This window comes from Rhincodon typus, chromosome 18 (genome assembly GCF_021869965.1).
Source record: "Rhincodon typus isolate 14 chromosome 18, sRhiTyp1.1, whole genome shotgun sequence".
Taxonomy (NCBI): Eukaryota; Metazoa; Chordata; class Chondrichthyes; order Orectolobiformes; family Rhincodontidae; genus Rhincodon; species Rhincodon typus.
This window is the reverse complement of record NC_063349.1, coordinates 25834542-25848968: the sequence shown is the minus strand read 5'-3', so window position 1 is coordinate 25848968 and position 14427 is coordinate 25834542. Positions and strand designations below refer to the sequence as shown.

The 14427-nt window shown below is 37.9% G+C and overlaps 1 protein-coding gene across 1 annotated transcript in view; it reads right to left on the bottom strand.

Moving 5' to 3' along the window:
* LOC109923072 (low-density lipoprotein receptor-related protein 6) overlaps nucleotides 1–12199 on the bottom strand; it is a 32142-nt gene extending 19943 nt beyond the window's left edge. The window contains exons 1-8 of the mRNA XM_048607519.1: nucleotides 11986–12199; nucleotides 11127–11416; nucleotides 10153–10379; nucleotides 8904–9088; nucleotides 8316–8642; nucleotides 7540–7742; nucleotides 3775–3986; nucleotides 3458–3648 (exon numbers count right to left, since the gene is read on the bottom strand). Of these exons, the coding sequence (XP_048463476.1) occupies nucleotides 3458–3648; nucleotides 3775–3986; nucleotides 7540–7742; nucleotides 8316–8642; nucleotides 8904–9088; nucleotides 10153–10379; nucleotides 11127–11416; nucleotides 11986–12199 (1849 nt within the window). The remainder of the gene's footprint in view (nucleotides 1–3457; nucleotides 3649–3774; nucleotides 3987–7539; nucleotides 7743–8315; nucleotides 8643–8903; nucleotides 9089–10152; nucleotides 10380–11126; nucleotides 11417–11985) is intronic.
* Between the last annotated feature and the right edge of the window lie 2228 nt (nucleotides 12200–14427).

The following is a 14427-nucleotide window of genomic DNA, read 5'->3' as shown; positions in this document are numbered from 1 at the left end:
GACAGGAATGACCTATGTTCAGGAGACCAAAATGTGGAAACAGTTTTCATAGAGATAAGAAATGTGAGAGAAATTTAGTATGCGCAGTTCTGGTCACCACAGTTCAAGAAGGATGTGATTGCACTAGGGGTTGTGAAAGAGATTAACAAGGATGTTGCCTGGGCTCAAGTGATTCAGCTAGGAAAAGAAACCAGAAAGGCTGGAGTGGTTTTCCTCAGAGTAGAGTAGGCCAAGAGGGGATCTAATTGAGATGTACAAAGTTTTGAGGGGCACAGACAGGGTAGATAAGGAAAACCTTCTCCACTTAGTAGATGGGTAAATAAGCAGGATCACAATTTTAAGGTAGGGAGCAGGAGATTTAGAGGGGATTGAGAATTTCTTTTCTCTTCTGAGAATTCTGGTATTCAGAACTCACTGCCTGAACCGGTGTTAGAAGCAAGAACCCTCAAGACAATTAAAAACTATTTTGATGAGCACCTGAGATAACAAGGTGCAGAGCTGGATGAACACAGCAAGCCAGGCAGCAGAGGAGCAGGAAAGCTGATGTTTTGGGTCCAGACCCTTCTTCAGAAAAGGACCCGAAATGTCAGCTTTCTTGCTCCTCTGATGCGGCCTGGCCTGCTGTATTCATCCAGCTCTACACCTTGTTATCTCAGATTCTCCAGCATCGGCAGTTCCCACTGTCTCTCTTGATGAGCACTTGAAATGGCTATGGTCCAAGTGGTGGAAAATAGGATGAGAATAAATGGATGTTTGATGACTGAGATGGACACGAGGGGCTGAAGATCTATCCGACAAAATAAAAGGCAAGATACCATTTGGTGGGGTGGTGCACAGGTCCCTTAACAGTAACAACATAGCACAGTAGAGCATAAAGGAAGAAATAATGAGAACTTATCAGAAAGGCATTATAATCATGGGCGATTTTAATTACATATTGACTGGAGAAGTTAGAATATTTTCAAAGTAATTTCTTATAACACATTCTGAAGCTGACCAGAGAACAGTCAATACTAAATCTGGTATTGTGTAATGAAGCAGGACTAACTAATCGTCTCAAGGTAAAGGTGCTCCTATGTAGCAGGGACATCATCATTAAATGTTACATTCATTTTGAGGAAGAGAGCAGTAGTTTTGAGATTTTTGTTAAAATTTAAAAAAGAGAAATTGAGGGTTTGAACGCAGAGCTGGTTAAAGTGAATTGGCAAATTAGCCAAGAGGATACATCAATAGGGAAGCAATGAGACATTTAAAAGGGGATATTTCAGAATACAACACAGAACAGATACATTCCAGTGAGTAAGAAAAATTCCAACGAACAGATACACCATCTGTTTTTAACTTGAAAAGTTATGTGGTATCAAATTAAAAGAAAAGCATACAATTGTGACAAGGTGACAAGTCAGAAAATTGGACAGAATGTTTGAAAAAAGGAAAGAATGACCAAAAATTAATAAAGATTTGAAGTTAAAATAGGAGAAAAAGATAGCCAAAAATATAACAACAGACAGTAAGCGTTTATAGAAATAATTAATAAAAAGATGTAACTGGGAAATAATAATAGAGAACAAAGAAATAGCAGATGAATTGAACAGATATTAAGCATCAGTCTACAGTACAGGTGACTACAATAAACATTCTAGAAGTAGCGATAAATCAGAAAAATGGAACAGAGGGAGGAACTCAGGAAAATCATAACATCAAAGGGAAAATATCAGACATTAGTATTAAAATATGTTATAACAGGGTAGTTAGATAACTTCAAGGTCATCAGACAGAGTTAGCATGGTATTGTGAAAGGAAAGTCATGTTTGATTGACCTGTTTGAGCTCTATGAGGGGGTAGCACATGCTGTGGGTAAAGGGGAACCAGTGAATGTAGTGTATGTAGATTTGGAGTAGCCATGTTGGCATGGTCAGAAGACTGGCTGGTTAACAGGAAGCAGAGAGAAGGCACAAGTCCTTTTTAGTTTGGTAAAATGTAGTGAGTGGTCTGCCACACGAGTTGGTGCTGGGATCTCAACTGTTTACAATTGATGTAAATGCCTTGAGTGAAAGGATAGAAGGTGTGGCTGCCAAATTTGTCAACGACACAAGGTTAAGTAGGAAAGTAAGGTGTGAAGAAGATAGTGGAGGCTATGAATATATACAGATAGTTAAGTGAGTGGGTAAATGGAGTACAATGTGGGAAGCTGTGAAATTGTCCATTTTGACGGAAAGAATAAAAAATCTAAATGGTGCAAGATTGCAGAGCTCCATGATGCAGAGGAATCGGGATAACCAAGAATTGCAAAAAGATTATTATACAGGTAGAACAATTCATTAGAAAAGCCAACAGAATCTAGTCATTGTTTGTAAAGGGAACGGAATACAAAAGTGGGGAGGTCATGCTTCAGTCATACAGGACAATGGTGAGACAGCATCCAAAATGCTGTTCGCAGTACTTGTCACATTGTTTGAGGAATAGTTGAAGACATTTCAGAGAAGATTCATCAGACTAATACCTGGAATTAGTCACATATTGAGAGTTGTCTTATGATAAAAGCTTGGGCAGACTAAGTTTGTATCTTTGGAATGGAGAAGATTAGGAAGCTACTTGTTTGAAACAAACGAGACCCTGAGCTGTCCTGCTAGGGTAGATGTTGATAAGATGTTTCTTTTTAGGACAGAAACTAGAATAACGGGTCACCCATTTAAAACAAAGAACAGCTGAAATTATTTCTCTTAGAGGATCTTTAGATCTCTCTTTTAAAAAAAAAAGAGGTGGTGGAAGCGAAGCTTTGAGTATTTTATGATAGAGGTAGATAGGTTATCAAGAGCAGATTGGAATGTAAATTTGAGGTTACAATCAGATCAGCTAGGATATTATTGAATGGCGACGCATTCTGGAGTGGCTAAATAGCCCACATCTTCTCCTACCTAGTATATTCATGTAATTTTACAACATTAGTCTGATCAGTTTGTAAAGACCAGAGATCAGCTATCCTTTTCCTGTGTCAGATAGGATCATTAAACTGGTGGGGAAGAATATTACATGGCAAAACAAAATGAAAGTTACCTATCCAATTGCCAAATACTTCTAATCAATGAAAATTTGAAATGGTGCAATATCCTGTGTGGTAAAATGCTGAAGTATTTTGCTGTGAAAGAACAAAAAAAAACCATGGCATGAAGAGTAATACAACTAGAAGGCTGGGAAGAGAGTCCTGCAGTTAGGGAAAATGTAACTTGCAAAATATTCGGAGGGAAGAATAAAATGTAAAACATTTCAAATAATAATACTGATTATATGGTTCATTGTGAAATCAAATTATTCTGTTCATTCAGAAATAAAAAGACTTAATGCTTACAAAAACAGCACTTCTCATACATATTTAAAACAACGCATTTTTTCCTTCACTTCCTCCTCCTTTCTCTTTCGTAGAAGTCCTTTGAAAAAATTCTTTTCCTCTCTTTACCTGATAAGTCACTGCTCTCTATGCGGCGCAGATCAGAGTCAGCCCAGAACAGTTTGCCAAGCTTGTTGTCGATAGCAAGTGCAACTGGTTTACTTAGTCCACTAAGGAAGAGAACTTCACGCTCTGTACCATCCAATGCAGCACGCTCTATTCTTGGTGATCTGTCTTGAAGGTTAGTGAAATACATATACCTATCAGTTTGAGAGAGGGGAAAAATAAAGGGAAAGCAATTATTTAACATACTTCTCAAAGTTGCCCCTGGCAAAAGCTTTAATAATAACAATGGCTGTAGGTCAAGTGTCAAATTTTAGTTTTACCCCCTCTCTGGATTTACGATGATTGCCCTTGGCCTATCTTGTTCTCCTCTCAAAACCACACCTATTGCTTTGCCATCCAGCCGTGTTACGTTTATTACATTAGTCGCCTCGCAAGTCCAAAAGATGTAACGACTGTAGATATCAATGCTGAGGTCATAAGGCTGCATATCCAAATTTTGGTTGGGAATTGCACTGGTTACAACAGTAAAACTCTGCAAAAGAAGTAGAAAACTAAAACAATGAAAGAAACAACATGCAGAATTAAAAAATAACTGACAATTACTGTAGTATCGTTTTGGAAGAGTTGGATTATATTATGAATAGTTGCCTAGACTAGCACATTAAGGAACCAATTAGAGGACATGCTATTTTAGATCTAGTATTACATACTGAAAAAGGGGCGATTAACAACTTTGTTGCAAATGAAACTTTAGGGATGAGTGACCAAAACATGATCGAATTTTACATATGTTTGGAAGTGAGAATAACTGAATCTGAAGCGAGAGTGTTAAATTTGAATAAGGTGAATTACAAAGGCATAAAGCACAAAATGGCTGAAGTGGATTGAGAAAATACATTAAACACTGTCCACTGACTCTGTATGGTCATCCATTTTTAAAGAACTATCATGACTTAGAGCAACGATACTTTCAAAGTGCAAAAACTCAAAACAGTCACTCACTGTGGCTAAGAAAGGAAGTTCAGGGTTGTACAAGAGTAGGAGAAAATGCCTGTAACATTGCCAGAAATAACAGTAAAACTGAGAATTGGAGGGCTTTTCGAATACAGTAAAGGAAAACCAGGAAAATGATAAGAGAAAACAGAACACGAGTCTGACTACCGAGAAACAAAAATGCACTGAACAGTTTTGACAGGTATGTGAAAAGGAAACATTTAGCTAAAATGAAGTCTTTTTATTTCTGAAATGAACAGAACAATTTGATTTCTTGGTGATCGGTCTTGAAGGTTAGTGAAATACATATACTTCAGTTTGAGGGAGGGGTAAAATAAAGGGAAAGCAATTATTTAACATACTTCTCAAAGTTGCCCCTGGCAAAAGCCTTAATAATAACAATGGCTGTAGGTCAAGTGTCAAATTTTAGTTTTACCCCCTCTCTGGGTCTAAGATTATTGCCCTTGGCCTATCTTGTTCTCCTCTCAAAATCAGAGAGGGGGTAAAACTAAACCAATTTGGGCCCATTACAAGCAGACTGACCGATGAGATCTGAGTGGCTCATGTGCGGAATGAACTTCAGAGCAAGTGGTGGATGTGGACAGTAGTTAAGTACATGAATAGGAAATGTTTGGAGTGATATGGGCCAAGTGCAGACAAGGGGGACTAGTTTAGTTTGGGATTACGGTTGGCATGGACTGGTTGGGCCGAATGGTCTGTTTCCGTACTGTATGACTCTATGAGAGGTGGTAGAGGAGCTAAATTCTAAATAATTACTTTGTATCGGTTCTCATAGAGAAATATACAAGAAATCACCCAGAACTAGAGATCCAAGTGGCTAGGGAGAATGATAAATTAAAAGGAAATTACTAAGTGTAAGAAAATTGTATTGGAGAAATTGAGAGAGCTGGAAGTTAATAAACCCCAGGACTTAATGTTCTTCATCCTAGAGTATTGAAGCATGTGGCTGTAGAGATAGTCAATGCATTGGTGATTAGCTTCCAAAATTCTATGCATTCTAGAATGATTCCTGTGGATTGGAAGATAATGTCACCCCACGATTTAAGGGAGCAAGAGAGAAAACGGAACTACAGATTGGTTAGCCGTACGTCAGTAGTAGGGAAAAGTTAGAATCTATAATAACAGATATGATAAAGATCATAGAACAGATACTTGAATAACAATGATCTGATTGAGCATAGTCAGCGTGGATTTGTGAATGGGAAACTGTGTTAGATGAACTTGGGAGTTGTTTTGAAGATATTAGTAACAAAAGGCTTTTGACCAAAATCCCCACAGGAAGCTGGTGAAAAACCGAAGTATATGGGATAGGGTGCGATGTACTGGCAAGGACTATTGACTAGATAACAGACAAAAAACAGAGTTGGAGTAAGTGAGTCATTCTTCAGTTGGTAGATTGCAGCGGTACAAGGCGGCAGTTCACCATCATCTTCTCAAGGGCAACTAGGAATAGGCAATAAATGCTGCCCAGCCAGTGACACCGGAGTCCCACAAGTGAATAAAAAGCCGAGACTGGGGGAGTACCACAAAGATCAGTACTTGGGTCCCTAACTGTTCATGATATATATCAACAATTTGGAGGTGAGGACCAAACAGCATAATTTCCAAATTTTCAGATGATACAAAGCCAAGTAGGAATGTGCACTATCAGGAAGACAAAGTAGCTTCAGGAAAATTTGGACAGGCTTAGTGAATGGGCAAACGGAACATAATGTGGAAAAATGTAAGGTTATTATTAACAACAACAATAACAAAAACAGAATTTGCTGGAAAAGCTCAGCAGATCTGGCAGCATTTGTGAAGAAAAAAATCAGTTAACGTTTCAGGTCCAGTGACCCTTCCTCAGAATCGGACCCAAAACATTAACTCTGACTTTTTCTTCACAGATGCTGCCAGACCTGCTGAGCTTTTCCAGAAAATTCTGTTTTTGTTCCTGATTTACAGCATCCACAGTTCTTTTGGTTTTTATTTTGACAGATTATTAACGTCGGTAGAAGAAACAGACGTGCAGAGTATTTTTTTAAATGCCAAGAGGCTGGAAAGTGTAGATGTAGGTTTCTCTGTTGTCAAGTCTTTGAAAGCCAACATGCAGGTACTGCAAGCTATTGGGAACGTTAATGGATTGTTAACCTTTATTACAAGTGGATGAGAGTCCAGAAGTAGTGATAGTTTGCTTTAGTTGTGTAGGAGCTTGGTTAGAATGCACCTGGGAGACAGTGTGCAGTTTTGATCTCATCTCAAGAAAGATATTATTGCCGTAGAGGTAGTTTAATGAAGGTGACCAGATTTGTTCCCGGGATAGTGGGACTGTCCTATGAAGAGAGCCTGGAGAAACTGGGCCTGTATTCTCTAGAGTTTTGAAGAATGAGACGTGATCTCATTGAAATTTACAAAATATTGAAAAAGGACAGACTGGGTTGATGCAGGGAAGATGTTTCGCTGGTCAAGGAGCTTATAACCAGTGAGAACAACTTTAAAAACAAGGTGAGGCCACCTAAATTTTCCTCATTTCGGACTTGCTTTTACTCAGTTATGAACCGTTGGAATTCTCTACCAGACAGCTGTAGCAGCTCCATCTCGGAATATGGCTAAGGTAGGGAGTTGATATATTTCTGATTTCCAATGGTGTACTGAATTATGGAGATGGGATGGGATGGGTAGGAGGCAGTGAAGTGTTGATTATCCATGGTCATATTGAATGACAGGACAAATTGAATGGTAAACTCCTGTCTCTACATTCCTAACATAGCTAGGTTAACTTGATGCGAGTTCAAATTTTTGCAATAAATGTTGCTCATTTTATGCAAAAGTAATCAGCATGATTTAATGCATTCTTTTCACCAGTGCTCTCAGCATCTACAATGCATTTACAAAACATATATGAGCATGCTCTTGAGAGAATCGTTAAATAGAGAGAAATAACTATTACGCATTCTTAAGATACAACTCAGAATAAATCCTGATAGGAAATTAGAGAATTGTTTGAAAGGGGAAGAAAATGCGAATACCACATGTTGTGTGGGGTTCAAGGCACAAGTATTTTTGTCTCAAACACCCATGTGAATACCAACCTGGGTCCCATCCTCCTGTGCTCGCCTAATTACATTTTGACGAGAATCAATCCAGTACAGATGTTTATCGACGGGATCATAATCAATGGCCCTGACGTTTCTCAGACTGTGAATGGGAAGAATGATGTCTGGGCTCTGTTGTTCATCAATAACCATCCGATTAATTGCATTCTTTTGACTGAAGAGCAGAAACGAAGTTGGAGCTGCAAAATGATGATATTGCCTTGTCAATCTGAACTGGCTGAGAAAAGTCAAACACTTGAACAAAATATGGAATTCAAATATATGAAAAGTGTTCTCCTTATGCGTGGAGCAAATTTTTTTTTTTTTTTTTTAAAAAACAGGTTTAGTTCTAAAATCAGATTATTTCCAAAAGGCAACATGTAATTTAGTAATGCACCTAGACATAAGAAAAGTCCTTTAACAATCACTGCTTTGTTCACTATGTATAAATAATGCAATTTATAACATTGTGTGAAATATTTTAACCATATGCAAAATAAAAACATTTAAAAATGCAATCACTTCAACAGATGGCAAAAGCCCGATGTCATTTTTAAACTCAGGTTTCTATCTTTTCTTACTTATCATTCTACAGGACCATGCGTTGCCAGTGTTACTGTGAGTCAGCAGTATGCTAAGACAAGAAATTCAGTGTTATTGCCTCCCTCTCCCTCACTGCTTCAGTATTTCACTACAGAATGCCATGTTACCAACATCTAAAAACACACGCTTTATAAATAAACTGCAAAATAAGGTACTGTGATATTCCTTACGGCTACAAGTTTTGTTGTCCATATTCAAGTAGTAGTGAGCAGGGCATCCACAAACATAGCCAACGGTTGGCATAGCCAAACACAAATGAGAACAATGTCCATTGCTTGAAGCACACTCATTCCAACCGCCTTGCCTTGAAGAATGAAATACCAGTATGTCCATAACATAATCTAAGTGGCCTTGAATAATGGTGCGATTCTGGCCACTTGTTTTGTTGGCTCGTTCAATACTGCGGCGGCTCCAATCTGTCCAGTAAATATAGTCTTGATACTGCGTTAAACCAAATGGATGAGGCAAATCGTCTGCAATAACTTCACGGTCCAGACCTACAAAACAACCAGTTAATACTGCAGTAGGAAAGTCGTTTCTCAGATCAAACATTTTGAAGCATAATTGCTCATTTTCAAAATGTTATCAATTAAACCAAACCACAGGTACACCGATAGCAGCTGTGCGCTGCCCAAAATTTAAAGACATTTTCCTCGAAACCCTCTCCAATATCACCATGAAAGATACAGAATAAAATCAATATTAAACCAAAGAAAATCAGCTCATGCCTCCAAATTTAAGTACAATTACAAACCTACCCAACATATTGGAAGATTCAATTAGACTTGTATCTAAATCTGTCCAATAAAGCCTTCGCTCTGCATAGTCAATAGTTAGTCCATTTGCTCGTCCAACATTTGGCACCAAAGTGATACGCCCCGTTCCATCCATGGCAGCCCTATCTATCTTTGGCTTGCCACCCCATTCAGTCCAGTACATGAACCTAAGAAAATACATACAAGTTAATGGTGCATTTATAAGCACATTCAGCCAAACATTTACTTCAATAAATGAGAAAGACATTTTGCAATAATTTAGGACAATAGAAAAGATTTGTTTTACAATACAAAATGATGCTACTGTGGCTCAGTGGTGATCCTATCCGTCGTTACATTATTGGAAGAAAACTCAGCTTTCTTCTCCTGCCAAGAAAAGCAGGAAAATTATTTAGAAAACTAAGTAATGGCAATTGAGTCACCCTTGCCCACTTTTGTACTCATACTATGAGCCAGGTAATGTTATGGGAGCAAGTCACCAGTATGATCTGGAAAGATATGGGAAAATTAACCTAAAGAATATTCAGAACTTCCTGTTACTTGCTATCCCTTACATCTATGAATTCTTGTGAATTTGAGGAGACTTCTCGGACAACATGAGATAACGGGAAGGTGGATCCTGAGCAAGGCTGGCCTTACAGGCAGGTGACAACCCAGGGCACGGACATCAGGGCTTGGAACATATCTTGCCATGACATAACAATGCAGGGCCACCTGATACTGCTGTAGACCTAAAGCTTTTTGGTTAAAGACCTTGGAGTAAAGTAATATTCTTAATTGAATAGGTATCCATTTTCCTAAAAATATCCTTTACGTGGAGAACTTTTCCATTAAAAGTAGTAAAATACAGATATGGGCTCCTTGATTACTAACTAATTTGGGAAGGCTACCTTGAACCAGAAAAACTCTGGAATCACTGCATTATATGGTAACTAAGTACATAAACTGATCTCACACCAGCAATGTGGAAACTTGCTGTATTTACCAGTGTGTGTTACTAAAGCAATCAACTATAATTTTGGCTTTTTAAAGTTCATTTTTTCATCTGAAATAGTCGATGTTTCATTTCCAAATAATAAACTGATGCCAAAATTGTTGCTCCATATAAAAACACTTTGGGAAATGTTGGATTAACTGATCAACAATTTTTGGGAGAAGAATTTGACATTTTTGCCAAACACAACTTTAAACAAAAACCAGAAATATGCCAGCCTGCTTTTAAGTAACTCACCCTTCAGCAGGATCCAGTGCCAAAGCTCTGGGGCTGTCCAGATCTTTCCACACCAGTACTTGTCTGTGCTGTCCATCCAGCCTTGCGACTTCGATTCGATTGGTTCCAGTATCAGCCCAGTACAAGTTTTTCCCCAGCCAATCTACTGCCATTCCTTCTGGGTAATCAAGCCCAAACTCTACAACATGTTCCAGAGAACTGCCATTCATGAAAGCCCTGCTAATGGTCTGTAAAGTAAAATAGCGGAGTACTATATGTTAGCTTAACCATAGTCAGGATTTGAAAAAATGATGAGGTTGTTTATCTTTGTTATGTGTGTCTTAATAGTTATAGTGTGGTAATGACAGTCATTCCAAAAATTACTTGGAAAACTACTTTGATCCAAAAACAAATACTGACTTTTAAAAACATCTACTTATGTGGATTAAAGAAAATAGGAAATATAACAAGTGAATGGTATCAGCCTCCACTTTTCCTATCTTCAGGATAATTTATTTTCAGTCTGAATCAGTTAGCCAGCAAAGGTTGAGGATATGTTTAAATAATCTGTGTTCACATTATAGCAAGTTTCACAATCTGCTAACTTGTAAAATTAAATTAGAAAAATACACTTAAGAAATATTTCAAACTATACCAATAAATTGCTGGGTCCACAGTCTTTAATGTTAGCATTTCTGGATGAAAAATTGTTGCATTATATTGTAAATAAATTGAACATTTAATAAAGGTAGTTTTCCTTCCCCCCTCTAGGCTTAAGTAATAACTATGTTTTTAAAAAAAAAATACACAAACATTCAAGTATATTTTCCAGAATCATGCTTTTCTTTCTCTACATGATAGAAGTACAGGTTATTTTTATACTGAGACTGCAATTACTATTCTAGCAGAATCCTGCGGGAGCCTATTAGCCCTGGCAGCTCGGAGACACACAGATACCAGAGAAACAGCAGCAGCAGCAGCAAGGCTTTATATACCTTCAGGCTAATATCCGTCCAGTAAATCCGGTTGTCAGTCACATCGAAATCCAGAGCAGAGGCTTCCTTTACCCCAGTCAGTGGAATAGCCACATTGTTATTGTTTGTTTCGAGTGAAATCCTTCTGATGTCTGCTCTCCGAGAGAAGAGGAGGAAAGCTTCAGGTACTATGCAGGTTTTCATATCCCTAATAAGCTCCAAACCTATTGGACAGGCACAACGCACACCCTGAGGTCTGTACAAGCACAGGTGACTGCACCCACCATTATCTTCTGCACACGGGTTGGTACCTGAAAAATATTAAAACAACCTACTTTACCTGCAAAAATGATGATGATTCAATTACAATAAAAAGGAGTAACTTTGAATAAATATTGAGAAAAACAAATTTCAAATTGGTATAGTTACTATTTACTGAAATAAATAACTGTAGTTTTCCTGAATAAAAAAATTAATACATTTATGACTGTATTTTTCACAACTATCTAAGTCTTATCCTACAAAATGCAACTTGTGGAAACAGTTTTCATAGAAAATCCACAATAACTAATGTATTTGTTTTTCAAGCCATTTTTTGGATTAAAATGGAACCTTTCTTGAAAATTGCACCTTGGATCAACACTCAAGGTGAGAACAAACAGTTCTTACTTTTCAACACCTCTCTCAAGTCACCACTCATTTCCCAACAGCACACAGTTAAGATTGGCCTGTTAACAGAAGTTTTCACTGATAAGTTATGCTTCTTGATAGCAACAGGAACTTTATTTAATTCCCCATTTCCAGCTCAGAAACACCAAAAATTGACAGAATCCTGTTTTCAAAAAAAAAGATAGGATTGGCTACTAACATTTTTACTTACCCAAGATCTGATGAACATTTGTGGCCTTTAAACCCATCAAATCAGGCAGCTGGTCAATGATTATCTCTCTCTCAGCAGATCTTTTGTCAACACGTTCAATGCTACGGCGCTGCCAGTCTGTCCAGTAAACATAATTGCCCAACAGAGTAAAACCAAAGATGTGTGGTAATTTATCCTCAACAAGGACCCGCCTACCAGTGCCATCACAGTTCATTACCTGTTTTGTACAAAAAAAAGAGAAAATCTACATTCAACACTAGTGCACTTAACTATAAGATTTCAGGGAAGGTCTTTAAACCACATTTGCTGAGTTTTGCAAATTTAGTTCTTCCTTGCAACCATCTTGTACAAGAACAACTTTAACGAATGATCTAAATATGACTGGAAAGATTGAGTGTTTCCTCAACACTGGATTGAAGAATGCTTGAGACCTTACCAACTATGTTTAAAGAATGAGGCATTAGATAGTAAAACAAAACCTCAAGGATAGTAATCTTGATAATTACCACAGATTACTACTGGACATGTCAAAGAGATGAAAATTAGGAAAGTTGACCTCTAAGGCTCAAACAGGAAGACTGGGTTCATAATCGAATAGAACATAGAGCACAGAATCCATACAGTGTGGATACAGGACATTTAGCCCAATGAGTCCATACCATACCTCCAAAAGAACATCCCACCCAGACCCACCCCCCCTATCCCTGTAACCCTGCATTTCCCACGGCTATGCACTTAACCTACACATCCCTGAACAGTATGGGTAATTTAGCATGGCCAGTCCACCTGACCTGCACATCTTTGCATTATGGCAGGAAACTGGAGCACCAGGTGGAAACCCACACAGGCACAGGGAGATCATGCAAACTCCACACAGACAGTCGCCTATGGGTGAAATCGAAACCGGGTCCCTGGTGCTGTGAGGCAGCAGTGCTAACCACTGAGCCATTCTGCCGCCCATGATCTTGGGGCACAAGCGTAATATTGGGCATCAGTTTTACAGGTCAACGTGCAATAGAATGGAACGATATGAAATCGTTACAATAGTCAATGATGCAAAAAGATTCAGTTTGAAAAATAATCAGGACTCAAAATTATTAGGCCTCAATGGTGAGCACCTTACGCTATTTAAAGAAATCAAAGATTTAGAGAGACATATGTTGTATCATGTAATGTTCTACTATATAGCTAGCACAGCCCCCTTGTTCAAGGAAGGATGTGAAGCTAAATTAGTTCACTATCAATCATTTAAAATAAAATCAACTGTTAGTAGTTTTAGAATCTATAATAATATCAGTTGGTAAGCAGTGATCAAAGTCCAAAATGGATTCATTAAAAGTCTGGTCAGGTACAGTAAATTTGAATTTTCTTTTGAAGACATGACTAATTGGATAGATAAAGAGAATTCAGTAGATATTGGTGTATGTGGAATTTCAGAAGACAAGTGCTACCAAGTCCCAGAAGAGGAGTGTTAGAAAAGTTAGGCAAAAGTTTCAAAATTTAGAATTTTTTTTTTCCAACAAAAAGGCTTGAATATAGATTTCAACAAGTACTCTCAGCAAAAACTCCAAGAGCAGCTAGCTTTTTTGGTTCATAGGCAGAGAAGAATTATTTAAAGAGCAGGAAAGGCAGTTGTTTTTACACATATTCCAAACAATAGTGAGTGAGCTAAAAATGTCGCTCTGACTACTCAGACACACACACACATACACACACACTCCCCCCTACACACTTGCTCTCCCTCTTCCCACCCCCCACATGCGTAAATCATTGGAGTAAATTTGTACTTGCAGATACATTCTGTTTTGTTCAAAAAGCATATATTTATAGACAGACAGTCAGTCAGTCAGTCAGTCAGTCAATGTGGCGTTTTATAAATTCCTACTTTAGAAATAAAACTCGTCTAAATCCAAACCAAAACACAAATAGATTCCAAACAAAGCCTCATACCTAACGTGCATTGTCTGACCTAAAACGTCACCTTTTCTTTACATTGATAAAACCTTTAGTTCTCTCAGGTCAGTGACTTGAAAGAAATTCAGGGATTTACATATCCATGTCAATCAATTTAAAAACTTCTAACTGATTGAAGATTTAACAGAATCTTAGGTTTGTTTAATACATCCTCTTCAGTTGTGAGACCCTTTGATCATTTACTTATAAATTCTGAGTCTGATGCCACCTCTCTCACTAACGCCTGAAGAAGGAGCAAGACTCTGAAAGCTTGTGTTTTCAAATAAACCTGGTGAATTATAACCTGGTGTCGTGTGATTGCTGACCTTCTCTGGAAGGCACCTTGCTGAATTCAAAGCTTTTTCAATCTCTAATAGTTTTGAAGCAAGACTTTGGAAAAATCAGGACAAGGCAGCTGTAAGGTTTGAGGCAGGATGTAATTTTATGAGAATCTGAAGTGGGCTCATATACACTATTATAAGATAACAA